Source organism: Neolamprologus multifasciatus, chromosome 12 (assembly GCF_963576455.1).
Source record: "Neolamprologus multifasciatus chromosome 12, fNeoMul1.2, whole genome shotgun sequence".
Lineage (NCBI taxonomy): Eukaryota > Metazoa > Chordata > Actinopteri > Cichliformes > Cichlidae > Neolamprologus > Neolamprologus multifasciatus.
In genome coordinates, this window is record NC_140450.1 from 31659694 (window position 1) to 31686992 (window position 27299).

The window sequence follows — 27299 nt, forward strand, 5'->3', positions numbered from 1 at the left end:
CAAAAATGCACATCATACTATAAAGGCTGAGATAACATTTATGGAGCATTTGAACCATAGGGTTAAGCACCAAACTGTCAGGATCAACCTTATTTTCCAAGAAATTTAATGACAACATTCTGTAATTAATCACAATTACAGCTGAATAAAAAGAGGTGAACATGCGTGGCTTTCTGGTAATAAATAGCTTAAAAAAAAAAAAAAAAAAAAAAAATGTCACTGTATTGTTCTTATTTGCAAACAAACAAACAAACAAAAAACTTCAAAGATTGAGGACCGTTTCAGAGACACGTGTAATACATCAGCATGCCGACTCCAGTGTTGCAGACAATATCATCAAACTGCGGCAAAGAAGAAACAAAGAACAGAATAAACAGAAAAAAGAAGGCCCAGGGTGCTGGGAAGAAAAAGAAAACCTGGACAGCAGGATACGAAGTATAGTGTGGATTTTCACTGGCAGTAACAACTCTTTGGGACTCTTTGGAGCTCAGACCGTTATTGTAGGTCCGTGCCATTTCATTTGAATTTAACTGCTTAAATGTGCTACAGCACTGTCAAACAATACCTTTTACCTTGCAGAGTCATCTGAACCTAGAATAGTAGATTCCTGGCATAATGTTCAGGTCACTACTTCATAATTAATTCTAATTTCTTTGTGGAGAAGCTCAGTTTTAATATACTCTAGGGTCCATTTATCCAGTAATCCAGCCTTATCTAAATACATGGATTTGGTTTGTTAACACCGTCAGTGAAAATCCTGTAAATGGTGTATTATATGGACAAATCTTTATTGGGTTAGTGTGGTTTGTCTGAGTTCAGCAAGGACAGTGTTGGAAATGTTTTAGGACACTTGCTTCAAACTTGCCTGATTTAGGCAAAGTTCTACAACAGAGGTTTCATGTCTATGTGTAATAGTCCACTCAGAACTGCTACAAGGAGCCTCCAGTTTGTATTGGTAAGCCTTCATGGGTAAATGCATAAGCACAAGGAATGTACCAACTCCTCTTTCCCATCACATCACCCCTTAGTCTCATGGTGGCTCAGTCCGGTTGTCACAGAGAAGCCGTCTTTAAGTCCGGACCTGGAACTTACCAGCCTTGGTCATGTACTTGATGCCTTTGAAAGGTTTATACTTCTCACCATACATGTCCAGCCGATTCACTTTCAGTCCTGATGAAGGAGAGAAAAACATCAAGAATTTATTAGACTTGTGTGTTTCTGGAACAGAACAAACACCAGGGCTTAACTATCTGGCTAGACGGCTTGATGGTGGAGGGCTCTTCTAGAGATGTTTCAACTAAAACCTCTACAGAGATTTCAACAAGAGATTCCTAAAGCTCCAAAAGCTTTGTTTGCTCCGAGTTTAGTATTACCGTTACATTCTGTGTCACACTGTAAAACATCATATTTTCATAAATGTGTCAACGCTTGGTGAAACTTGAAAAACTAAGATGGTTGTTTTATACTTCACTGAAAGTAAAATCTATTTCCTGGTGTCATGCAAGGAGGTTTATTTATGGGTGTAGCGCCATCTAGTGGTCACCATCTCACTGTTCCCCTACAATGGGACTGTCAGGTGGTTGTCAGCTGACCAGACTGAGCCTTACTGTGTGGGGGTTGAATTAACTTTTCTGCGGTTTAAAAGGCAAAGTGGAGTTCACTGTAATCATTTTCATTATTACAGTGAAATTGTGAAGCTCATTCAATGTTCAGCTTGGTCACTAAGTGCAAGAAGAGAGAGGATCACAAATAAGAAATGAAGGAATTCTTGAAAGGCAACAGTCACATGTACATGAACATGAGGTTCAGATGGTGTGTGTGTACCTGAGATGGCCATCTGTTGGATCTTGAACTGAATATTGATGGTGGGGTTCTCATCAGGTTTGGATGCTCCAGCCTGCAGGCTCATGGTGCCCTTCAGACTGGGAAGCTTCTGTGGGTTGATCTTGCCAACATCCCATGTCAACAACTGGTTTAAAAAGAAAAAAAATGCACCAAGATGACAGAATTAAATATTTTGTCTCATAAACATATTCAGATAATTCGGGTTTATATATTTATTCATTCTATTATTTACACTTCCCTTCATCTGTGTTCTTGTGATATAAAGATTGCTGCAAAGTTACCTTTGTGACTGGGTCAAAGGTGTATGTTCCCTGGGAGGGGTTCAGGTTGGCATTGAGGACGCCCCGGGGCAGCTGGCTGCTGACTAGCACCGACTCCACGGCCTTGCCCATCGTCTGTTTGGGGCCCAGGGTCAAATCAAAACGCCCCTGGGAACTTCCCTCCCGGAAGGTGATGTTGTGTTTCACGTACACTGGGATGGCTACCAAACTGAAGGTGATAAAACAACATCAGCTATTAGACAGTGGAATCCTACTTTATGGATTAGCATTTCTGTTTATATCCTAATTAGATATATGTAATGAGTCAACTATGGGATTAAATGTTGCTACTAGCCAGTTAAACTAATTATTCACATTTTAGGACACTGACTATAGTTAATAGTTTTGTCCATCTATCACTGGGGGCTGCAACACCCCCTCTCTGGTGAACAGGAAAGTAAGACAGATTCCACAAACTAAAATCAGGAATCTGAACTATAAAATGAACGGTTGTATGTTGCCTGTGTCACAGCAAAGTACTAACTTCTGAGAGCTGACGTGGTAGGAGAGCAACCGGAAGTTTCCATCGGGTGGGATGAAGGAGAGGATCCGCTCGGCTTCCCAGCGCTTGAACCGAACACATGGGTGGAAACTGACATCATCCAGCAGCCGTGGATTCTGCGAAAGAAATGCAGTGGGTCAGGAAGATTAGTGGTGAAGTTTCAAAAACATTAAAATACTTTTAATATCTGTCCATTTCTTTTTGGTATTTACCCAGTGTACCCTGTAAGAACACAGCACTTATTCCAGCAACACTTTACACAGTTGTGATGATACTGCATGAAATGTGGGATTTTCGTCAGCAAGTTTCACTGTAAATTTTTGTGGACATTCAGATTAGACACTCTTCAAAGGAATTTGCACTGAATATTTCAAACTGTTGGATGCAACAATTAAACCTTGTAAATAAAGTAGGCAGGAGAGTAACCTAAAACAAAAACTCAGTTGAGTCTGACTTACACTGACCTTTCCTCTAGTCAAAACTGGCTGTGCTGTGATAGCAGAGCTACGCTCTAAACAGACAGGTTGATTGTTGTTTTAAAGTCCAATAGAGGTCCAGTCATAATATTGATCAGATTGTTGCAATGAAATAATCAAATGTGCACGTCGTTGTTTTTATTAAATCCATAATGGAATGATCCTCCACATATCAAAGCCTATTTCTTTCAACATATTTCTACCTTCTACCATATAATCTACCTATAAAATCAGTCTCATCTGCTGCACAGTGAACTACCACATCTGGATGGTTGCCTCTCTGAGAAGCAGACCTCGAGTCAGCAGACGTCAAAGTCTCAGAGAGTGTTTCAGTTGCCCTCATGGGGCATGTTTTTTCTTGACCTCCTTAGTTTCATTTTTTTCCTGTTCTAAAGGATAAGAAAAACCACATCATGATCACAAACTCTTGCTAGAGACTTCAACAAGGACCTCCAGGCAAGAGTCAGAAAGAACAAAGAGACGGGAAGAAAGAGGCAATGCAGCGGGGAGAGAGGGAGAAGCTGATCACTTGAGCTGAAGTTTGATTACTGAAGTGTGTTTCTGTCTTGCATTGGAGAACTGCACGATTAAATTTTTGACTTTGTACTAAAAAAGGTTTTGCCCAAAATAGAGTATAACTAAAGAAATAAATATGCCATCACAGAATGAGAAAAAATAAGTGCATGGTAACAATGTCAGCTTTCGGCACAAGCAATTTGCTCTTGTTAACATCACATACATAACATACATTTACTTGTCCAGACTAGTCGAGGAAACGTCACATGGCGTGGTGCAGGAAATAGCTATGACGGGCTCATGTAGGCAAATCGTCAGGCAGTGATTTTTGGAGAGCTTGATTTGCTTTGGCTTTGTGCTCTTTTGGCAGAGCACACATTTTCAGTGTTGGACAGCTGTGTTTTTACTCCCAATTGTGGGAAGCCAAAATTGTAATCAAGATTAAAATGTGATTACTTGTGCAGCCCTACTTGCATATTACAGGAAGCTTTTATCAGGAAGTTTTATCATCAAAACTGTGAAGCAAAGTGCAGATACTCTGGAAAATCAGCTCCCTGCATGCTGCGGTATAAAATAAAATAAATACATTCTCTGGCAGCTGAGCTCCTCTCAGTACTCGGGTCCAAAATGTGCACAGTGTGGGTATGACATATTTGGAAGTAAATGTTACTGTATGTTTGACTTTTACTGTGAATATTAATTGTAATGTACAGCACATTGATTTAAATGTTTCCAAGCTGCACCTTGGAGAACGCCCTGCTTGCTATACAGTTATGACCATTTGTAATCATCTGTTATTTGTCTGGAGAGTTCACAGGCTTAAAATATAACAATATAGAGTTTGTGGAAAAAAAGAAACTCACCATGAATGAGAGGGTGAGATCAGGCATGCCCGTCAATTTAACGCAGGCATCGATGACTCCCTGTATTTCTGCTGTGATGGTGGAGCCTATGGGGGTGGAGTTGATTAGAGACAACAGAAAGCAAAAAAAACATGTTAGAAGAGAAGGCAAGTACAAATAATTGTGTTGTAAAGCTGACATTTGATGTATTGTATTGGCCATTTTCTTTATTTTTTGACTGATTGACTAGAAACTCCTTTCAGGTTCTTCCTGATTCACAAGGGGTCACCACAGCAGGTAGCTCTGCGTGTTTGATTTGGCAGAGATTTTACACCCATCCTGATGCAGCCCCAAAAGGAATGAACCAGAGATCTTTCACTTGTTAAGCAAATGTGCAAACTACTACACTATGGAGCTACTGCCTTTCTGATTAAATGCAGATTAATAATTACTATGTCTCCCATGCATTATTAATGCAAGCAAACAGTGACATGTTTCACAACAAACAGCTGAAAAGAAATACCAGATTTATCGATGATCGCATCGATCTCCTCCACCACGTCGAAATAAGCTTCATTGTTTGTGTACTTGACCCCAGTGCGCCGCCAGGGGACTACAGACAGCTGGCCTGTAGGGAGCTGTTCACCCACATTGGTGCTGCCTGGAAGCAGAAATTAACAACAGTATAGGATCATGCACACAGAGTCAAACAGCTGCTGCAATATCCAAGGCTCACACTGTCAATTGAATTCATTCAGTGCTATTTAGATGAGCTGTAAGTGTTACTGAAAGAAGTCTCAGCTGTGTATGACCAAAGCATTAATGTTGCCTGAAATCAGGAAGTAAAAGCAGCACAAATAAAAGACTGAAAGACCTGTGATGGTGTTGACCATGGTGCGGAGGATGGTAGGAGGCTTAATGAGCTCTTTAAGAATGTTGGACTCTGTGGCCAGAGGAAACCCGTTATCCAGCATCTCCTCCAGTAGTTCATAGACCACTACCACATTGTCCTTGATGGCCGCTTCTGTACACACTCCAAAATAGTCCTAAGAACAAAGCACACAAGCAGGATATGCACTTTTAGTTAACTACAAATAATGATAAAAGTAGACAGAAACGTGCATGAGAGGGGAGGAACAACCTGAAAGGTGTCTACGACTCTGTGCAGGAACTCGATGACAAACAGCGGCGGGACCTCACTTTGGATGACCGCCACAAAGTAGATGTGATGCCTGAGCACACTGATAAGGTAGTGATGAGGCGTGGGGATAACTGGTGGGACATTCTCTGGCTCAGTAGCTCGCTCCTGGGCCTCAAAGAAGTAGTCGCACACGGAGCGGCTGACCACACTTTTCCAGTGCTTCTCCAGGAAAATATCCCCTGAAGCGTTAATTAGGAACAAGCTGTGGATCATTGTGGCTAAAGGCTGTTGGGAGGGAAAAACAAGAGACCACCAGAGGTTTTTAACCCTCTGGTCTCTATCTGGCCATTTTTGGCCACTTTCTTTATTCGGTTTTCAACCATTTTTGTTCTGTTAATGCAAATGGAATGAAACTTTCCAAAGGTGTGCATTTTTTAAAAATTTTTTAATTTTCAACATTTCAACTTAATAATGTCAATAATATTCACTATACACCAATTTGTTCCTGTTTTACTGATCGTGGCCATTTTTGGCCAATTGAAACCCATTATAACCACCTTTTTTGATTCCTTGTTACTGGCAGTACTATAGCATGCAATTTAGGTAAAATTGCTTTCATTCTAAACTCAACACATGAAAATTGTAGTTTTTCATTTTTTCTACCACATGACATCCTTGGCCCATTTCTGCCAAGCAAGCAATTTCATGTAATATTCTTGGTTTCCACTAGGTGGGGTTGATGGGTTACCACACTCCAATGGACCAATATAATGAAACAATTTTGACATAGGTTTGGTCTTAAGGATCTGATAGTTTGTGTTTGTGCATGACATTGCAGCACAAACATGTATTTGCAAGATAGACTGGAATAAATAATGACGCATCAAACATTACATAGGCTGCAGTGAATTCCTGTGGATGCAGGATATTGAGCTTTGAGGTTCCCAGTCAAACTTAGCTTTGAAGCACATGTGAAAAGCACTTTTACTCTTGTATTTTTCATAAAAAGAGACCATACCCAAAATATTAACTCTAGAAACAAAAACAAAAACAAAAAAAACCCTAATCACAGGACATTTTGCACAGTTCAAACCTGCAGCTGCAGCGCAAACAACAACAAACACTGTTTGTAAACGTGTCCTGGAGTTTATGCAGGTGCAGACGTTGCTACTGCTGTAAGTCAACCTAACAGCTTCCAGACCATTTATTCTGGCAATATGGCAAGAAGGTGGGAGTGTCCCCCCCACCCCAAGAGGGACAAAGGGACCCCCTGATGATCCTCTAATCGCCTGAGCCAAGGTGTGAAACTGGGTGTGAACTCTGGCTGATTGGGAACCACACCCAGTTCAAAGCGTATAATATCTAAATTTGAATTATATTTTGGTTTTCATGACTAGGACTGGTGCTAATTTAAAAAATCAAGTCAATGAAAGTAGAAAAATGTTTTAATATATATGAATTTTATAGTATTTTGAAAACGTAAACATGGGTGGCCATTTTTGGCCACGAACAAAATGAGAGGGATTTTTTGTTTTTCTGTCACAGCACAAAAAACCAAAGATACATAAAACTCATTGATACTTTTAATTATTGCTATGCATCTAACCTCCATCATGGTTAGAAAATAAATCAGTTTGCATGTATTATTTAGGAAAAAAATGGGGATTTTATGCTTTTATCCCTTTATCCCTTTATCCCTTTGTAAATCATTAAAATTATGTAATTTAACTGGTATTTAAAGGGTTAAAAGTCTGGATTTGAATTAAATTTTGGTCTTGATGAACAGCACTGATACTAATCTAAAACATCAAGTCAATGAAAGTAGAAAAATGTTTTAATATATATGAATTTTATAGTATTTTGAAAACGTAAACATGGGTGGCCATTTTTGGCCACGAACAAAATGAGAGTTTTTTTTTGTTTTTCTGTCACAGCACAAAAAACCAAAGATACATAAAACTCATTGATACTTTTAATTATTGCTATGCATCTAACCTCCATCATGGTTAGAAAATAAATCAGTTTGCATGTATTATTTAGGAAAAAAATGGGGATTTTATGCTTTTATCCCTTTATCCCTTTATCCCTTTGTAAATCATTAAAATTATGTAATTTAACTGGTATTTAAAGGGTTAAAAGTCTGGATTTGAATTAAATTTTGGTCTTGATGAACAGCACTGATACTAATCTAAAACATCAAGTCAATGAAAGTAGAAAAATGTTTTAATATATATGAATTTTATAGTATTTTGAAAACGTAAACATGGGTGGCCATTTTTGGCCACGAACAAAATTAGAGGGATTTTTTTTTTTTTTCTGTCACTGCACAAAAAACCAAAGATACATAAAACTCATTGATACTTTTAATTATTGCTATGCATCTAACCTCCATCATGGTTAGAAAATAAATCAGTTTGCATGTATTATTTAGGAAAAAAATGGGGATTTTATGCTTTTATCCCTTTGTAAATCATTAAAATTATGTAATTTAACTGTGATTTAAAGGGTTAAAAGTCAGGATTTGAATTAAATTTTGGTCTTGATGAACAGCGCTGATACTAATCTAAAAAAATCATGTCAAAAAAAGGGGAACTTTTTCTTAATATATATGAATTTTATAGCATTTTGTAAATGTAAACAGGGGGTGGCCATTTTTGGAAGTTTTTATGTTTTTCTGTCACTGCACAAAAAAACAAAGATGCATAAAACTCATTGATACTTTTAATTATTGTTATACATCTAACCTCCACCATGGTTAGAAAGTAAATCAGATGGCATGTTTTATTTGGAAAAAAATTTGGGTTTTGTGATTTTTTTCCATTTATGAGTTCCTAGGATTATTTGATTTAACTGGTATTTAAAGGGTTAAAATTATGAATTTGAATGAAATTTTGGTCTTGATGAACAGCACTGGTACTAATCTAAAAAATCATGTCAAAAAAAGTGGAAATTTTTCTTAATATATATGAATTTTATAGCATTTTGTAAATGTAAACAGGGGGTGGCCATTTTTGGCCACGAACAAGCTGAGAGGAAGTTTTTATGTTTTTTCTGTCACTGCACAAAAAAACAAAGATGTATAAAAGTCATTGATACTGTTAATTATTGCTATGCATCTAACCTCCATCATGGTTAGAAAGTAAATCAGATGGCATGTTTTATTTGGAAAAAAATTGGGGTTTTGTGATTTTTTCCATTTATGAGTTCCTAGGATTATTTGATTTAACTGGTATTTAAAGGGTTAAAATTATGAATTTGAATGAAATTTTGGTCTTGATGAACAGCACTGGTACTAATCTAAAAAATCATGTCAAAAAAAGTGGAAATTTTTCTTAATATATATGAATTTTATAGCATTTTGTAAATGTAAACAGGGGGTGGCCATTTTTGGCCACGAACAAGCTGAGAGGAAGTTTTTATGTTTTTCTGTCACTGCACAAAAAAACAAAGATGTATAAAAGTCATTGATACTGTTAATTATTGCTATGCATCTAACCTCCATCATGGTTAGAAAGTAAATCAGATGGCATGTTTTATTTGGAAAAAAATTGGGGTTTTGTGATTTTTTCCATTTATGAGTTCCTAGGATTATGTGATCTAACTGGTATTTAAAGGGTTAAAATTATGAATTTGAATGAAATTTTGATTTTCATGAACAGCACTGGTACTAATCTAAAAAATCATGTCAAAAAAAGTGGGAATTTTTCTTAATATATATGAATTTTATAGCATTTTGTAAACGTAAACAAGGGGTGGCCATTTTTGGCCACGAACAAGCTGAGAGGAAGTTTTTATGTTTTTCTGTCACTGCACAAAAAAACAAAGATGTATAAAAGTCATTGATACTGTTAATTATTGCTATGCATCTAACCTCCATCATGGTTAGAAAGTAAATCAGATGGCATGTTTTATTTGGAAAAAAATTGGGGTTTTGTGATTTTTTCCATTTATGAGTTCCTAGGATTATGTGATCTAACTGGTATTTAAAGGGTTAAAATTATGAATTTGAATGAAATTTTGATTTTCATGAACAGCACTGGTACTAATCTAAAAAATCATGTCAAAAAAAGTGGGAATTTTTCTTAATATATATGAATTTTATAGCATTTTGTAAACGTAAACAAGGGGTGGCCATTTTTGGCCACGAACAAGCTGAAAGGGTAGTGATTTTTAACAAGGCCAGAGGGTTAAATGAGAAAATGCTAAGACCAAAACACCATGCCTTCTGTTAACATAAAGAACAGAATAAGAAGGTTATTTAAGTGTCGCAGTAAACCATCAAGTGTGACAGTGAGGTAGCAGGCGCAATGGAGAATTTTACCCGAAGACAGACCCTATTCTCACATGACACTCTGCTCTCCGGATAATACTGTCTCTACACTGTGCTTAGTTTATAAAAGAGAACGGCTCAAGTAACAGAGTAGGTCTACTGAGCTGAGACTGAAGTTCAGGGTTTCAGAAATTAAGAAACTAACTTACGATGGCTGAGAAATGTGACTCCAGAATATAAATTATACATGCGGCAAAGCTATCAAGTTTTAACCGGATATAACTCTACAACTAAAATAATTGCAACTGCTAAACTATCAAAAAACAGGCGTGTAACTAGCTAGCTAGCTAGCTATTTCTATTAGATTGTAGATGAAGGCCTCCATCTCTCTGTACGAGATGCTACCTCCGTCCCTCCTCCTGCTTCAGTCTTATGACAGAAAGCTCCGTCACTTGGTCCAGGGTGTTAAAATACGTTAAAATAACGATGCTTTTTTTGACGAATAAAATTGTAAGTTGCCGCTGGAACCATTTCTAAAATTGCAAGTGACTCACCGAAGACAATTTTCTGACGTTTTCGTCTCGCCTTTCACCTTTTTTTTTCTCTCAATGAAAGATTAAGCCGACGTTGCTTCCCGTTAGGTGGAGCAGCAGATCCTGAGTGAGGAAGGATGGCAGAGCAGAGCGAACCAATCAGAAGACAGACCAAGCGTAAAATCCCGCCTTCTTAATAGAGGCATAGGCCAACAGTGCGGAAACTGGTGGCTCGTGACTTGGCTGTGATTGGTTCATAGCTGGAGAACGACGGTAAACACCAGTAAAAATCACCCGCTGATTGGTTTTAAGATCTACCTGGTCTGACATTTTGTTTGCGGGATCAGATTTCATCTTGTGGAGGTCTTTTTCGTTTCAAACAAATATAGGAATATTTACATAAGGAAGGGACTACACCAGCCTTCACAATACAACGCACTATAGTCTGCCTCTTATTATTCATTTTTACGTGTATTTAAAAAAAAACCACAGTGAAATTGTAAAGGCAAAGACAAAATGCACATAATAGCCCACAATCTGATATCCATTAGGGGGGTTAGGCATACTTGCATGCCTTATACTAACGTTCACTGTAAAGATTATCAAATGTGATTTAGACAAACAAAGAACCCATGCACAAGAGCAACTTTGGGCTCATGCTTATTCTTAATAACATGTCAATTACAAGTCATGTACACAGTGCAGTGAATACACAGATTAAAAAAACTAACACTATCATCTTTGCCACAGCAAAGACATATAACTGTATAACTGTAACACATAACTGTCCTAACTCTTTATCATGTTTCAGATGATATGAGTCAATATTCCAAATTTCAGTAAAGTTTTTGAGCTGCTTTTGTACAGCTCTACACGAAGGCTTTAAAACAACCAAACAGAAGAAAGGAGATTAACAACTTAAGCAAAGGGATCAAGAATGTTAAAAGGAGGTACAAAATAAGCAGCCCCGGGGAAAGGGAAGGCATAAATAAACTCAGAAGCAGCCTTCAGGAATGCCTCAACCGACTAAGAAGAAAGAAGAAAGAAATTGAGCAAGGAAAAGAAGAAGAGTAAAGCTCATTTCATTAAAGATCCCTACAACTTCCCTTCAATTCAAGGACACATACTGAGCCTGATAAAACCCACCCCTTGGCAACCACCCAGAAACAGGCATGGCAGAACCCCTCACCTTCATTCTCAACACCAACAAACCAACATGGAAAGAAGTACATGAAGTGACAAAAATGCTTGAGCTGTTTTTGCCCCAAGACCCAGCACTATACCTTAAAAGTCTCCCCCATCTTGAACATGAACTTTATCATTACAGCAACTGAAAGGTACCCAGAGGTCCAGCAATGGATACAGGGGTGCAACAATAGGTCAAAAGGGGCTTCGTGGATGACGTCACAATCACAACATCTTCCCAGACATTGTGCAGACAAGACTGGTTCCAGCCAGACTTGATAAGGTGGTAACATTGCCTAAAATTACATACATCCCAAAGAAATAAGGGAGGATGATCATTATAAAACTCAACATTACTGACAAGTGCCATCTGCTTATGCAAGGCAAAATCATCCAAGCATCAAGGACAATCTCGTAAATTATCTGGGAAAGTGGTATGACGAGGTGCTAAGGGACAACCATGTCCACAGCACTGAGGGGGAAGCAAAGCTGCAGAGTACTGAAAAATCTGGATACCTGGGGAAGTGTAAGACATGGCTGTACCAACAGCTCGTAGCGACGTAGTGGACAAAAGTGTATAAAGTCTCACTTACAGTAGTGGAGGGAAAATTAACAAGTACCTAAGAAGGTGGCTGGAAGGAGGCATTTGAGAGGAAGCACTACAAAGAGCTGGTGCAGGACTGTAGGGATAAAGATGGGCAGACAAGTACAGAGGTCACCCTGTCCAATCAGTTTGGAAGTTGTTGACTAATGGAGAGAAAATAAGGAGGAAATTGGGAAGACTGGGGGAGAGAGCAGAAAGAGCCTCCTATTGGATATGAAGTAGGAAGGAAAGGTTGAGCTGGCAGGCAGACCAAGTGAGTAGTGGCTGGCCACTGCTGCTGACTGCCAGCAGGAGGATGTTATGATGCAGATAGTTGGTACCCATCTGACGGGAGGATTTGTGACGTTGAAAGATCCAAAATGAATGACCGCAGGAGCATCACTGATGACGTGTCCAGACATTTCAGAATACAAAAACGATGAGTTGAGTCTATTAAATTCCAGCTGAATGTTTAAATTATTGATCAGACTCATTTTAAAGTTCTCCAGAAGAGAGTATTTCTTCGTCCCTTTAAAGAAAAAGCCACAAGATGGGGTCATAACATATTGCAAGTGTCATTTCAAGCATAAACTACTCATGTGCTTATAGTGCCATCAGAACAGCAAAACTAGCATGAAGAATTTGAAGCCATTTACAAGAGATATAGCATTGAGTATTGCGACACCTGAACAGAGAATCAGTAAACAGAACATCACTAGTAAAAGTTCTGTATTAAAAGTTGTATCTCAAACTTTAAGTATATGAAAAGTACAGTGCTTGGTAAATGTTATCAGCTACATCTGCTGACGAGAGGTTCACCAACTGTGTTCATGTCAGACAGTAAGCTTTCCCCCCATTGGGCAGTTTGGGTAATGAGAAAACATTAACTCTACATTGACATCTAGTGGCCATACATGTTCAAAGCACTTCCATTTGTAATTTGTTGCTGAAGCATTAGATCAATGCTTCCCAATTATGGGGTAAAATTAATTATTCAGAGAGCATTTAATTATCATCAGAGTAGTATTTCAATCAGACGAGAACTGCCAGGTCGTCCAATTTCCACTCGAGCCAAAAGCTGGTCACTAACAACACCCACTCACCTTCACGACGATCAGTTTTTGACTTCCAAACTAACTAAAGATGCTTTCAGGCAATTACTTATCTTCATTAAAATGAGTTTTAGGTTTAAGATTAGGTTTGACATCACATGGATAATTTAACCATTTTTAAATTAAATGTGACCTTTAGTTTATAATCTAATCTAGATTTTGACACAGGGTCTTTCAAGAAAAAAAAAAAAAAGGTTAGAAGCAATTGAGGACATTTTTTTCTTTGGACAAATTTAGTAAACCTAGAAGTTATAAACTTGTGGAAAGTAGCAGTGACTAACATCTAGTTGATAGCTCAGCTCATGTTATGTGTGATTTTTTATATATTATTTTTTAAATTCAGACTTTTGTTTTACTCGAAGTTGATTGTCAAAACTTGCTCTGTACACAACCTGCACAAGGCCGTCATACTTAATTAAAAAAAGAAAAGCTGAATGTGTAACTTTTCCCCACACTTTTTGGGAAATCGTGAGGGGGTTGAGGTGACGTAGCACTGAATCAGGCTAAACTCAAAGGATACATGAATGGCTCAACATAATTTATTTTCATTTTATGTTAAAATGTACAGAGTTCTTTGAAAGTACTTGCTAAGAAAGAAAAACAAAATGGAAAAAAATGGAAATACATACAGGGACAGAGTCGAGAGTTGAGGCAGCTGAGCTCAAATCAACCTTCACTGTGTGCCCAGCTGTCCCGTCCCCCCACCCTCTTTTTATTTTGCGCTCTCTCTTAGCATACAACGCAACATGTACAATTACAAAGGATACAAAAAGGGAAGCAATATAAACAGACAGAAATATACTGAGCTCATTTTTACATGCCTCTTAAATGTAAGGAAGTCATCCTATGCACACACAGAAGTAAAAAAAACAAAAAAAAGAAAGAAAACAAAAAGAATGCCGAGTAACCTTTAGATATTTGTAGTCCTTTTGTTTAAAATAGCATTAATATACTACACAAAGATAGAAAAACTCTAGAGATGAGATGGAATGGAGAGGTTAAAGGCATCTTAAAGTCACTAAAAGTGAGTGGTAATTTTTTTAAATTTTGAGTTTCTTAGTAATTATTACCCAAGAGGCGAGCTAAAAAATATGTTTTTTTTTGTCGTTTCCTGAAACAGAAGTGAAAAAAATGACAGTACCAATATCAATGTCAGAATTTCCTTTTATATTATAGAAAAAACATTTTCTCTACAATAGGTTTCTAAAGTCAAAAAGAGTCAGCTTGTGTCATAAAAGAAAGCTGCCCAGTCTGACAAAATTCAGAAAAGAAATGAAACAAAAAAAAAGTAAATACAGAACAGAATACACACAAAGAAAGTTTGTATGCCAGGTCTGTATGACAAATGAAAACTCCTCTTTTGACTAAGAATACCGATACGCGGCCCAACAAAGTCAACCACGACCCTACGGGACCTCCTTGCCTCCGACCCTGCTTCTATAACCGAGCTACAATCCCAGGGCCAAACCTCGCGCTAGATCGAGCATTCAGGCACACCTTCACAAAGGCTAACCGTCCGCTGCCACATTTTTAGCCAATGGGAGCACAGAAACAACAACAATAACAAAAACAAGATTAAAAAAAAACCCAAAAGAAAAAACAAATTTTACAAAAAAACACACCATTCAGAAGCAGACTCCTCGACCTCTTTGGGTCACTAACACTTAAGGATGCGAGGTCACCTATAGTTAACCGACTTTCCTTAAAGTAGTTACATGGAAATCCCACCGTTTGTTCTGCATTCCCTAAGCTGCTAAAAAAAAAGGCTGACATTGTATACCATCTGTCAGTGGAGTGTGGACAAAAACAGTTGAATGTTTCCTGAGCTAGCCATCAACTGGAGACAGCTAGTCAGTGTGTGTTTGTATTTATATATATATGTATATATATATATATATGTGTGTGTGTGTGTGTTTGTATGTGTGTGTGTGCTGAATATTGGGAAGTACCAGAATATTTACATCGAAATGTTTCAGAGTCGCGGCAAACTGGAAAATAATGCTACTTGTTTCATTTATGGATATATAATATGACAGTAACACGCTAGTCTCTTCTATGTCTTTGCTGTGTTTTTGGTACAACACTGTCCATCCAGGAAGACAGAGACTCTGGAAAACAGTCAAACACCTCAAACCCCCGAGGCCCTGCTCCACTGTGCTCTTCTGGAACTCACGAAAAGCCGTGGGGCCGAGCGGCGCCGGAGATGTTTGGGCATTTCTGAGAGAGTAAGAGGGTGTAATCACCGTTTCAGAATGCCGCGCGTATAAAGATCAAAGCATGTAAGGAGGTCGGACTGCACACACGTATTAAAAAACAAACAAACAAACAAAAACAACAACAAAAATAAGGTCAACAGTATGTTTAACATAAAACAACAGTCCGCCTGCAATGTTTCATCGTCTCTTTTTTCAAGGTAAGGCTTCCTATATTAAAAGATTGTGTGCATGGTTGAATATACTCAGTAACCACCGTTCACAGTCTGACCAGGCCAGGTACTCCTGTACCTTGTGGACTTTTCTGTGGACTTTTCCTCGTCATACTTCGTCGTTCCTTACTGTCCTCCTCAGTGTCGAGAGGAGGAGTGGACTCCTGGGCCTGTGTGCTGGCCTGGCCTGAAGCTCCACGGCACGGCCGAGGTCCACGTACACACCAAATCCTGCCCAAATACTCCCATACACAGCCAGCTGGGAGGGGAGGGGGAGACGAGCCCAAATAAAAAAAAGGGACAAAATGACAACACAGAAAAAACAAAAACAAAAAACAGGAAACCCAAAGACCCTCTCTGTCCCCATCACCTTCACTCCACTGGTGCCTCTGAGGCACTGGAGAGGGTGAACAGGACTAATGGACATTTAGAGTACAGCGAGCATACGCTCTGGCCCCTTTCTGTCTCCTTTTTTCACTTCTTGGCTGCTCATCTGCTCATGTAATGTGGCTGTTTTGGATAGCTGTGATGGGAGGGGCCAGTGTACATCATGTTCCCATGGTGATTGGGCTGCATAGGCTGCTGTGGGTAGCCCTGCCCTCCCATCATGCCCACCTGCATCTGCATTGGGTACTGAGCTGGCTGATTCATGTATGCGGGGTTGCTGTGATAGCCACTGTTCATCATAGGCTGAGCCATTCGGTAGCTGGCTGACATGGGGTTCAGAGTCGTCATGTTCATAGAATTATACGGTGCCGTGGGCATGAGGTTTGGCATCATGCCGCGCTGCACGGCCAAGGTGCGCGGCGTACCCTGCATGGCCACAGTCCCCGAGCTGCGGCTATAGAGCTGCTGCTGGTGCGGGGCCGGGGCCAGCTGCTGAGTGGCTTTGGACCGAATGGAAATGTGGCCTTTGACGGTAGTCATCTGGCCCTGCAGCCGCTGTGTGTGCGGTGGAGGTCCTAGGCCGATGTTGGTCGTGGGCATGTTGCATTGCAGCTGCAGAGAGCCCAGGTTCATGGAGCCAGAGCTAAGGTTAGGAGGTGGGGTCATAGTGGGCTGCCCCTGAGGAAGGGCAGTGTGGGGTGAAGGGGCCAGCCCAGGATTGGAGAGAGAAACACTAGTGGCATAGGAGGTAACAGCGGCAGAGTGAGAGTAGGGCATGCCGTGGGGCTCCATGATGGTGTTGGTGAGCTGCTGGAGTTTGGCCAGGCTGAATGTTGCCGAGGGCTGGGGGTAGCCCCCTGTACCAAAGTCCTGACCCATGCGCTCATACAGGGTGCGGCCCCCTCCTCCACCTCCGCTCTCTGGAATCTCCATGATCATGGGCGTGGAGGCAAAGCCATTGCCCATGCTGCACTGGGACAAGGCCTGCTGTGGTGGCGGTGGCGGGGCCGAGGGTGGAGGCTGAGGGTTGGGCGCTTGTTGCTGCTGTTGAGGAACCTTTTTTGTTGATTGCTGCTGCTGCTGCTGCTGCTGCTGGTTGGTGCTGGGAGGCCTCTCAATCACACCACAGCTCTGAGGAGACTTAATGCCACAGCTGGGGGTGTTGGATGGCGGTGGGGGAGGCGGGGGCTGGGGCACAGCACTGCCCACGTTGCTGGCACCTGGTCCACTGTTGGGCCCTGGTCCTGTTTGCTGAATGAGGCTACAGCTGCCCATCGCTAGCTGGGATGCGGCATTTCCTGTGGAAGATGTGAGGCTGGGGGCTGGCACGAAGGAGCAGCTGTTGGACTGAGAGGAGGAAGAAGGGGTGGCAGAGCTGGAAGAAGAGGACGCCGAGGACGCCGAAGCCGTTGAAGCCCCGGCGACCACGGCAGCAGACATTCCTCCTCCATTGCCCCCGTTTCCTGTTCCATTGCCCCCTCCGCCCATGGTGGAGTCGTAGCTGCTGGGGTTGTCATAATTCTCTGTAGTGCTTTCAATGCTGCCCAGGTCACTGAAGCCACTGTCCACCACCTGCTGCGAGTGGTCCGACACAGACGGCACATCCATCATCGGCGATGTCTCCATGTTCTGCTGAGAGGGGGCAGAAAGCGAACTGGGATGCTCTGGAGTGATCTGTGTGTAGCCACCTCCAGCGCCACCGCCACTGCTCGCTGCTCCGGTGGGGCCAGGAGTTCCACCCCTTTGCCCTGCTGGTGTCGTATCCACGATGCCCGATTGCAGCCCCGGGCTGTTCACAGAGCGCACAGACTGACTGGGCAGCGGGGGCACTGGTGGATTAGGGAGGGGGCTGCTGTGCTGGGAGGCTCCACATTCCTCTACTAAGGCTAGGGTCTCCTCTTCAGGCTCGCCCGTGTGACTGTAGCTCTGCAGGGTCCGGCAGGCGGCTAGGGTCTCTTCACAGTCCTGGTAAGCGCCGTGGTGTGGCTGGGGCTCAGTTTCCTCGTCCTGGGCTTCCCCCTGCGTCAGCGACTGAACAGCCTGCATAGTCTCCAGGTCCAGCTCATTGGAGTGGTGATGTGAGTGGTGCGGGTGATGGTGGCCAAGCTCCTCCTTGAAGTCAGGGTGCTGGTGAGGGTGGGAGTGCGGATGCTGGGGTTCCATCAAGAGTGTGACGTCTTTATCATCCGGGTGCAGAGGCTGCAGCTCCATTGGCTCAGAAGGAACAGACATGGCCGTGACCGTTTCCACCGCCGCCGCCGCCGCAGCAGACTCCTCCTGCTCTCTGCGCCTCCTCTCCTCCTGCTGAGGGTCTGCTGAGGGGGGCCGGCACTTGGTCTCCTGCACCCTTTCCTCAGCCTCCTCCTCCTCCTCTTCCTCCTCCTGTTTGCTGACGTACTCCTGGGCCACGCTGTTCTCCATGCCTAAAAAAGGCTCTACACCTGGGGGTTCTTCTTTGACTGGAGGCGAGTTTGCATGCGAGGCAGACTCCTCCTCCTCGTCTTCATCGTCGTCTTCGTCTTCAGAGTCCGGACTTTTTCTCTTCTTACTGCTGCTGCTCTTGTCTTCTAAGTGTCCGTCACCCTCATCGTCTGCATCGTGGTCGTCACTTCGCCGGCTTCCTGAACCCGGCGTGACCGCCGCTCGCCTGTTCACGCTACCGCCACCGCTGCCCATGCTGCCACACTCCTCTTCCTCCCTTTCCTCATCATCATCATCGTCTTCCTCTCTGTCACCCATATCTGTGTCCTGAGGCCGGGACTGCGGGGCCCGGGGCCCTGAGGTGGAAGAAGAGGAAGAAGGGGAAAGCAGTGGACGGGATGGTGGCCGGCTAGGTTTGTCCTCTTCCCAGGCTCGCTCGATGTCCTCCTCATCATCTTCCTCCTCTTCTTCCGGGTCAGAGGTGGGAGGTGGTTTGGGGGTAGGCTGTGGTGGCTGGCGGTTCTTGGGCGGTCTCCCCCGCTTTCGGGGCATCTTTTGTTCAATGGGTTTAGGGAGATAGTCATCTTCTTCGTCAGAGTCTTTTTGTTTGACGTCTCTGTCCGTGTTAGTTCTGCAGACTTGCTTGCTGTTCCGGTCATCCGTCTGCAGCAGCTGAGGAACTTTGTCCATCTGCTGCTGCTCTAGCAACCTTTGTCTTTCCTGCTCCTGCCTGTCCGCCTCCTCCTGGGCCCGCTGCAAGTACCAGCTCCGGGGCTTGCGACCAGGCTTCATCTTGATTTTGGGTTGCTGAGGATTCCCACTTTGGGCCTGGCCGTCTGCAGCTGCTCTCTGGTTGGGTCCTGTGCCAGGTGGCTTGCCTCTTTTCTTCCAGTGCTGTGGTTTGCGGCTCTTTCCTTTGGGCCAGCCTTTCTTCTTTTTGACTGGGACTTCAGGGTTGGCCCCAAGGGTCTCTGATGGGGTTGCTGTCAAAGCAGCTACAGACTTCGGCATAGTTGTTAGCTCTGCAAGGAAAGAAGATGAAGTGGTTAGATACAGCTACTGCACAAAGTTCTGGCCAGACTGTGATAATAAACGTGATGGCTTTCTAACTATTCCTCTGAACAGACTAAATAACTAAACTCCATCTTAACCAGTGATTGTCAGTAGGTGCCAGTAACTCATCAGTTCAAACAACTGTACATCAGAGTAGAAGTTACTTGGTTACATTGACATGGACTGAAAGACTGCAATCCAAGACAGAAGCCTCTGTTAAAACTCAACTAAAATTCGCAGTTTATTTCAGAGCACTGGCACGCTTAACAGAGCGGCTGGAATAACCAAGGAGGCAGACTACCTCAGTAATCTCCAGGACAACCTTAAACTTGGACACAACTATGCCAGCATCAAAGCAATAACCAGAAACACACATTACAACTGGTTGTGGAATGGAAAAAAAGCAGGCTAACACAAAGGTTTTGGAATTGCCATGCCAAAGTCCTACCCATGTATGTACCATTAGTCCATACATGTGTAGTCCTGCACATTTCATCACTGCTCACCATCTTCCTCCGAATCTGTGAGGTTGGACAGTCGGCCCCTCTTTGGCACAGGGTCAGACAACCTCAGAGCGGACTGCGGTTGGGGGTAGCGGCGCAGCGGGTGACCCAGTGGAGTCTCCTCCTCCAGCCTGGGCATAGGCCTCTCTGAGTCAGAGTCTACAAAAGGCTCATCCAACACCTCCGTGGTCTCCGAAATGGTCTCAGTCACCACGCTGCTGTGAGGGTGGCTGCGCGGGCGAAAGCGGCGCTTCCTCATGGGCTTCTGGGTAGAAACGGGACAAGAGATTAAGATGTGCTAAGGAGCTTTAGAGTAGGGATGCACTGATAACGATACTGTAAAATGTGTGTGTACTCATATTCGTAACCGATACCAACTTATTTCATTAATCAGAGGGTGGCTTGTCATTTCTGTTGTAGTTTTTTAGATTGCCCCCCTAGTGGCCAATTATTATTTTATTTATTATTTATTTTATAATTTTTGATATTTTATTATTTATTTAATAATAATTATTTTGTTTGTTTGTTTACAATATGGACACTCTGCAATAATTTAAACATTTATTTTATTCGCAAACCTAATTTGTATTTATTTTATTCCAAACAGAAGTGTTTATTTATTATTCTGAAAGCTCGAGACAATAGTTCAGTGATATTTTGTAAAATTACAATGTGGACACACTGCAATAATTTAACAGAAGTGCTTATTTTTCACTTGAAATTTTTTTGTGGTCATTTTTATTAAGATTTTCTTTTTTATCAGCAGGGAATAAATAAAACCTGTCTTCCAATTAATTGTATTTGTGTGTGTGTGTGTGTGTGTGTGTGTGTGTGTGTGTGTGTATGGTAGAAGTATAGTTTTTTGTACTCTGTATCAGCAAGTACTCAGATCCAAGTATCGGTATCATATCGGTTTGAATAAATTGGTATCGTTGCATCCCTACTTTAGAGCAAACTGACAACTTCACAATCAGGAAGCTACTTTTGCGATTATCATTATCATCATTATGATAGCTGGAAATAGAAAACTGTTCATGTCTAACCTTGCATTTGAGCCCTGACTTGGTGAGCATAGGAGGGGAGCATCCCCTCTCTTCGTCATCTTCATCGTCGTCATCCTCCTCTTCTTCGCTGCTTTCACTGAAGCGGCTCTTCCTGACTGGAGAAGACTCGCTCAGCCTGGGAATCACAGGAAGCTGTGGGTGACCCTCTCCAGGACCTTCTATCAGTCTGGGCTTCGGGCCTCTCTTTTTCCTCGGTGGCCGGCCTCGTCTCGTGGGGGTTATGGAAGGGTGCCTGCTCATGTCGAGTGTGTGAAAGGCTGTCGTGTCCGCTTGTCTGTCCAAGGAGAAAAGGGAGGGCGGGCTGTTGACAGCGCCTGTGGTTTTTACCCCCTCTGACCTGTCCTCGTCCTCATCATCTTCATCCTCTACTGGACGGATTTTGGGTGGCCGTCCCACCCGCGCGCTGTCCTTCACCTTACCCCAAGGCCAGTTTTTGGGCGGGCGCCCTCGTGGCCTGCGTTCGCCGTTTGTTGGCGGAGGGGGTCGTGGTACAGGTTCTGGTACAGGCGGTGGGCATCGGACTGGAGGGGGAATTGGAGAGCTTTGGCCAATCGGAAATCCTAGAAAGGTCTTCCTTTCCTCCTCCTCTTCTTCATCCTTCTTCCCTTGCCGCACATGCCAGGACATCTGTGGGACCTTGTGACTCGGCTTAATCTGTTTAGAAAATATACAATTAAACTAATTACACCAGAAAGCAAGTCTGACTAAATTTATTATCTTCACAAATGCAATGACAATCTTTACCTCCTTGCGAGTCTCTTCCTTTGGTTCCTCATCCTCCTCCTCCTCCTCATCATCATCGTCATCATCTCCATCAGCATCAGAGACCACGGTGTTGGTTACTATGACAGGAGTCCAGCGGAGACACTCGGGGTCGACCTCCAGCTGTCGTGGCCGGGCCTTTAGACGAGCCATGTGGTTGGCCACCAGCTTCTCCCTTCGCATCAGGATGAGTCTAACAAAGTCAAAGCAAAAACAGACGGGAGCATGAGCTCTCCGGACGCACATTTTTCTACATTGAAGCATCGATACATTGCAGACAAATAGGGCTGTGCAGGTAAATGTGCAGATATGTGCAGCTATGCCAACTGTTCAGGGATTTTTTTGTTTTTTCCTTGGATAGAAACATTTTGCTTTCCCCATAGAGGTATTAGCACGGCCAAAGGAAAATAACGAGCACTGCAGTTAACCCTTTAAGACCTACCATAGAACCAAGTCCTCCAGAGCTTATATTATATTTTTACATGCTGTGGAGCCATTTTTGGGAGCATTTCAAGTTGCTATACATCAATACAACCATTATAGCCCAAATTTGAATAATATGTATGCATTAAGTGCATAGTAATTACATAAATTGCAAAAAAGTGCAATAAACTACAAAAAAATTGAAAATCGTTTTTGTTTTTTTTAACATATATTTCTAGTTAGAGAAATTTAAGAGGCTTATCCCTCAAAACTGTAAATACAAAAAAGTTGCACAAAACAGTTTCCCACCACAGGAAATTTATTTTGAGTGTCTTCATAGTTTTGTTTTTGAAATACACCAATTTTTATATACTGCAGGAAAAACGAAAATAAATATTATAGTGCAAATTTGCAAACTAACAGCATATGCATCAAAATAAACTATTTCCAGCAGTGCAATATGAGTCCTAAGCATCCCAGAAACGACACAGAAAGTCATAAAGTCAAACATAACTTTTAAAAACACCAGTATAGGCTCATGAGGCCCTGATGGTAAAAAACTACATTTCCGCAAAAATGACGTCACTTCCGGTTTCGGGCAGGTCATGGCAGACATGCGATAGTTCGCGCTGACGTCTATTCCAAAGTAGGAAGTGTTATGAACAGCTGATCGGATCGGCAAAGCGTGTTTCTGGAATATTATGTTTTTGTTGCTGCAAGCGCTTTTTATGCAGTTTTTGCAGCTATATGTGGAAGGAAACCGTGACCGAGGACAAGCTGATGGCATAAGATTTAAGTACAACTCCTCCGGTTTCATATGCAAAAAAAAATTTTGCACTAGCTTACGTGGTTGCAGAGCTACCAGGATTTAAAAATAGTTACGCAAAACACAGCGTGCCCGCTCCCACCGGCTTTAAAGGGTTAAACTATTTTTTAACCAATTACGTCAACTGGGCTTCTATTTACTCAGCCAGAACAGACATGTTTGTCCATAAAACCGACAAAGCTGTAACAGAGCACCTCCAGTGCAGCAGATAAATCATTCACAGGTGGATACAAGGACCAAAATTGGTACATAAACTCTTTTATGATTAAAATAACGAGTAAGGATAAAGTAGAAGGACAAAGTCTTGCATTTTTGAATGATCTAAATGTCAAAACATACACATTTGACAGATTTTTTGTGTAAACAAAAAAAACAAAGTGAAGACAAGTTGTGTCAGCCAAATTTTAGAATAAAAGAAAAGTCTTCATGCATGGAATACATTACTTAGCTGCATGCATCATGGTGCTTTCAAAGAGGTAAAAAACCTTGACCTGCACAGCATTGCCATTGGAGCAACATCTCATTGCGCTTACTTTGCTTTTCATGAGACCAAGAAGTTTTTAAGTTACAAATTTGACTTACTTTTATACTCACAAGCCCAAATCAAGAGTAAAACCTTCTAAAATAAACAATGGACAAATGGCAAAACTTTTAACTGGCTGCAGAGGGACAGACAGACTTAGTGCATATATGCACTTCTGAAAGATCATTTCACTTATCTGCTGCACTATAATCTTTACACCGTGCAGAGCACTGATGCTTACATGCGCAGCCACCAAAGATCTATTCTCAGTCAGGAAAAACCCTGCACGCATGTGTTTTTTGTGGTGCACCTAAAAATAACTGACAGTAAGTGCAGTAAGCCCACATACAGTAAAGACACAGTCTTCGCTGCATTATTTGACACAAATCGACACATCTGTGATACAGTCATCCAAATATTCAGGATAAATAAAATAGAGCTTTTTTGACAACACAGTTAAAAGTTTAGAGTACCAAGAAGCTGCTTTTTTAACATCTGGCACAATACACATGTGCTCGGTAAGCTGCCAGGACACCTCAGTTTACAAACTGTGACATTTCCACACATAGTGTACTTTGCAGTTAGATGCAAGTCAACTTTTATGTTGTTGTTTTGTAGGTCTATGACGCCTAATAACATAAGAAAAAAACAAATCTTTGTTTTGCTGAAAATTAATTTTGGGAATAGTGAAGGTGCACGTTGCCACTGATCCACTAGCTAACATCCTAACAGCTGCACAGCCTGACCTGGTGGTACCACTACAAACACCAGGAGAGTTCAGTGCAACCTGGCTCAGGACGATTAACTGATTAAAATCACAAGTGGCTGTCTGTGTGACTCCGGACAGCATGTGAGATCCCATTACCACTAGCATCATAGCTGAGTGTCTGGGGAGCAGCCAAAGTAATGCAGCTTAACCAGCTTATGCAATGCATGTGAAAATATAGGTTGATGTACTGTTTGTTCAAACATCGTTTGAATGTTAAGTTTTAGTGTCACGAAATTTGTATGGCTGTTTTTGAAATCTCAATTCTAATCTTTTAAGACTTCACGAGGGGAACCAAACTTTTCACTGACATGTCTGTGTACCTCCATAAAAAGGCTTTTCTGTTTTGCTTTCTTGGTGCTGCCACTGAAATACTTGTTCCACATCAAAAATCTGAGTCTACTGTTACTGCATATTTTCGCTTGGTCTTTCTCAAATTACACTGGGTCACCTTAGTAAAACGTTTTGGCTGCTTAGACCGAAAACCAGCAAAATCAGCATTTCAATTTAAAAAAAAAAAAAAAAAAGGCAATAGCAGCACAAGCAGAACGACTTTGTTTATATTTGGGCCATATAAAAAAATATGGAGTATATTTCTGACCGGTCTCCCCGCTGCTCCAGCATGTTGAGGCTATGCAGGGTGGTGGTGATGTCCTGGGGGCAGATCCCCGTCAGTTTGCTGAGCTGTCGTATGGTGATCTGCCGGTCGCGGAGCTCGTGGAGACACTCCAGCACCACGCTACGCCAGTAGGCCATGTAAGACAGCCGACCTAAGTCCGACAGAGGCTTCTCCGGAGATCCTGGCTGTCCCTCTCGCTTTGACAGCAAGTAGCCTGCAGGGAAGGAGGAACCGGAGACAAGAGCCAAATGTTTGAATTTAGTCATTATGTCTATGAAAAGAGGAACCATCAGTGTTTAGTCAAAGTGAGCCCAATATTCTCATTTCAAACTGTGATCATTCTATTTCTTTTTAGAAAATAAGCAGCACTTACTGAAGTCGATGAGAAAACGCCCATAGCCCTTGCGCTGGTACTGTGGAAGAATCATGATGCATGATACGTTGTATTTCTGTTGACAGTGCTTCTCCTGAAGAGAAAAAACACAGACACATTTAACCATTAGAGGAAAAAAGAAAAATAATAATGGAAACACATTATAAAGCAGGTGTGTGTGAGCTGGGTGTTAATGGTGCTGTGTCTGCTCCCTAACTGCTGTGCTTTGGCAGTGAGGTTGCATGTTAATGGGAGCACCTGCAGAGGCAAACTCCACAGAGGGACAATGGTGCTCACAGCAGCCACTATTTATCTGGGACACCACATGAGCATTTGCATGTTTTAGGAAGATATTTCAGCTTCATTTAATCTGAATAAATATATATATATATATATATATATATATATATATATATATATATATACACATATACATATATATTAGGGGTGCAACGATACACAAAATTCACGGTTCGGTTTGATACTTTGGTGTCACGGTTCGATATTTTTTTGATACAAAAAAAATGTTCATGCCTTTTTAATTTGTCATTTATTACAATTATAAATATATATTTTAACTCAAAAGTACAGTTTTTAAATTTAATGTTGCTGAAACAACAAAGTAATAAAAAAAATGAATCTATCTGATCAAGAAATCACTCATCTTTGGAAAAGAGAGTTTATTACAGAAAAATGGCTCTTTCCAAAATAAAAGCTCTACTATACGCTTCTTCTGGGCTATATTCTCAGCAGCATATTAAACATATCAGGTCCCCATAAGGAGAATCATGTGCTAACGGCTGTCTAAATGACCCGGGTAAAGTTTGTAGCATGCGTGCTTGTTGTTTTTGTCTGCTTCCACTTGTCTTTGCACTAGGATGATGTCAGCGTAAATGTGCAGTCATATTCGTTGTGTTCCCACTAGTGCTGTCAGCGTTAATCTGAAATGACGTTAACGCCACAACACGGCAAATCTCTGTTAACGAGTTACCGCGGATTGCCCCGCGCGTGGGGCTGGACGGCCAACACGTTAACGAGCAAACTGCGCTAATGCAGTAGTTCCCACCCATGTAATTGAGCATTGCTGGCACATCCAACATACTGTTTCACTTTTGTCCATGACGTGCTTACCTTCAGGGTCATACATCACATGAAAACCAAAATAGTTCCAAACGCCAGATCTGAATGAGGGTGGGGGAGGTTCAATTTGCCATGTTGCAAGGAGAGCTTAGCTTCTGTCTTGCTAGCTTGCCCTGCGCTCAGTGAATCTGCGTTCGACTACTCCGCCTAGGCTGCACTGTCGAGCGCAGATCCACTGAGCGCTCAACACAGACAGCATCGTCAGAAGGAAAGTTGATAAAATAAATTGAAAATTTTGTATTGTTCGATACATATGCGTACTGAACCGAAAGCACTGTATCGAACGGTTCAATATCGATACGAGTATCGTTGCACCCCTAAAATAAATAAATAAATAAAAAAAATAAATTAAAAAAAAAAAAAAAATATATATATATATATATATATATATATATATATTTTGCTTAAAACTAGCGGGAGAGTCTAGAAAACACAAAATCCAGACCGAATAGATCTTTGCAGAGAAGTTGAGTGGGGGAAGATGAACTGAAAGCCATACTACCTTGGAGAAGTAGCCAACAAGGTGGCAGCCTTTACTGTCGTTCTGGGTGAGGACGTAGAAAAGGAAGGGCTCCACATCGTAGTAGAGGGTCTTGTGGTCCAGGAACAGTTTAGCGAGTAGACACAGGTTCTGACAGTAGATTGTGCTAACATTCCCATCAACCTGTTGAAAGATGTTGGTAAGAAAA

The 27299-nt window shown here is 41.8% G+C and overlaps 2 protein-coding genes and 2 long non-coding RNA genes across 9 annotated transcripts in view; 1 reads left to right on the forward strand and 3 right to left on the reverse strand.

Moving 5' to 3' along the window:
- The window catches only part of LOC146507314 (uncharacterized), a 192811-nt gene that overhangs the window by 58215 nt on the left and 107297 nt on the right, over positions 1–27299 (forward strand). The gene's annotated exons all lie outside the window — the stretch shown is intronic.
- ap3m2 (adaptor related protein complex 3 subunit mu 2) lies at positions 242–10836 on the reverse strand. Of its 2 annotated transcripts, none has more exons than XM_085180680.1 (9): positions 10467–10836; positions 5643–5920; positions 5376–5547; positions 5025–5162; positions 4523–4608; positions 2650–2783; positions 2127–2334; positions 1825–1969; positions 242–1170 (listed from the first exon to the last, which is right to left on the reverse strand). In XM_085180680.1, exons 2-9 carry the CDS (start codon positions 5913–5915, stop codon positions 1070–1072), a joined length of 1257 nt encoding a protein of 418 aa, XP_085036806.1. In that variant the 5' UTR covers positions 5916–5920; positions 10467–10836; the 3' UTR covers positions 242–1069. The 2 variants fall into 2 exon arrangements, with proteins under 2 accessions (XP_085036806.1, XP_085036805.1); XM_085180679.1 differs by having other exon boundaries at positions 5643–5927; positions 10467–10831.
- The window catches only part of kat6a (K(lysine) acetyltransferase 6A), a 39063-nt gene continuing 25614 nt past the window's right edge, over positions 13851–27299 (reverse strand). For 4 of the 5 annotated variants that reach the window (XM_085180655.1, XM_085180658.1, XM_085180656.1 and 1 more), the window contains exons 11-17: positions 27113–27274; positions 25471–25564; positions 25080–25311; positions 21923–22133; positions 21158–21832; positions 20118–20379; positions 13851–19580 (exon numbers count right to left, since the gene is read on the reverse strand). In XM_085180655.1, coding sequence (XP_085036781.1) covers positions 16240–19580; positions 20118–20379; positions 21158–21832; positions 21923–22133; positions 25080–25311; positions 25471–25564; positions 27113–27274 — 4977 coding nt within the window. In that variant the 3' untranslated portion in view covers positions 13851–16239. The remainder of the gene's footprint in view (positions 19581–20117; positions 20380–21157; positions 21833–21922; positions 22134–25079; positions 25312–25470; positions 25565–27112; positions 27275–27299) is intronic. The other variant, XM_085180659.1, reaches the window with a different exon arrangement.
- LOC146507318 (uncharacterized) lies at positions 22274–25073 on the reverse strand. The gene is made up of 2 exons (XR_014877256.1): positions 23291–25073; positions 22274–22369 (listed from the first exon to the last, which is right to left on the reverse strand). It is a non-coding gene; the product is annotated as an uncharacterized LOC146507318 (long non-coding RNA).

Excerpts from the sequence above, each read along its gene's own strand:
- ap3m2 (XM_085180680.1), bottom strand. The coding sequence starts at position 5,915 with ATGATCCACAGCTTGTTCCTAATTAACGCTTCAGGGGATATTTTCCTG. Across the intron at positions 5,548-5,642 it reads GAGTCGTAGACACCTTTCAG|GACTATTTTGGAGTGTGTAC; the intron begins GTTGTTCCTCCC and ends CTTTGTTCTTAG. Across the intron at positions 4,609-5,024 it reads TGCGATCATCGATAAATCTG|GCTCCACCATCACAGCAGAA; the intron begins GTATTTCTTTTC and ends CCACCCCCATAG.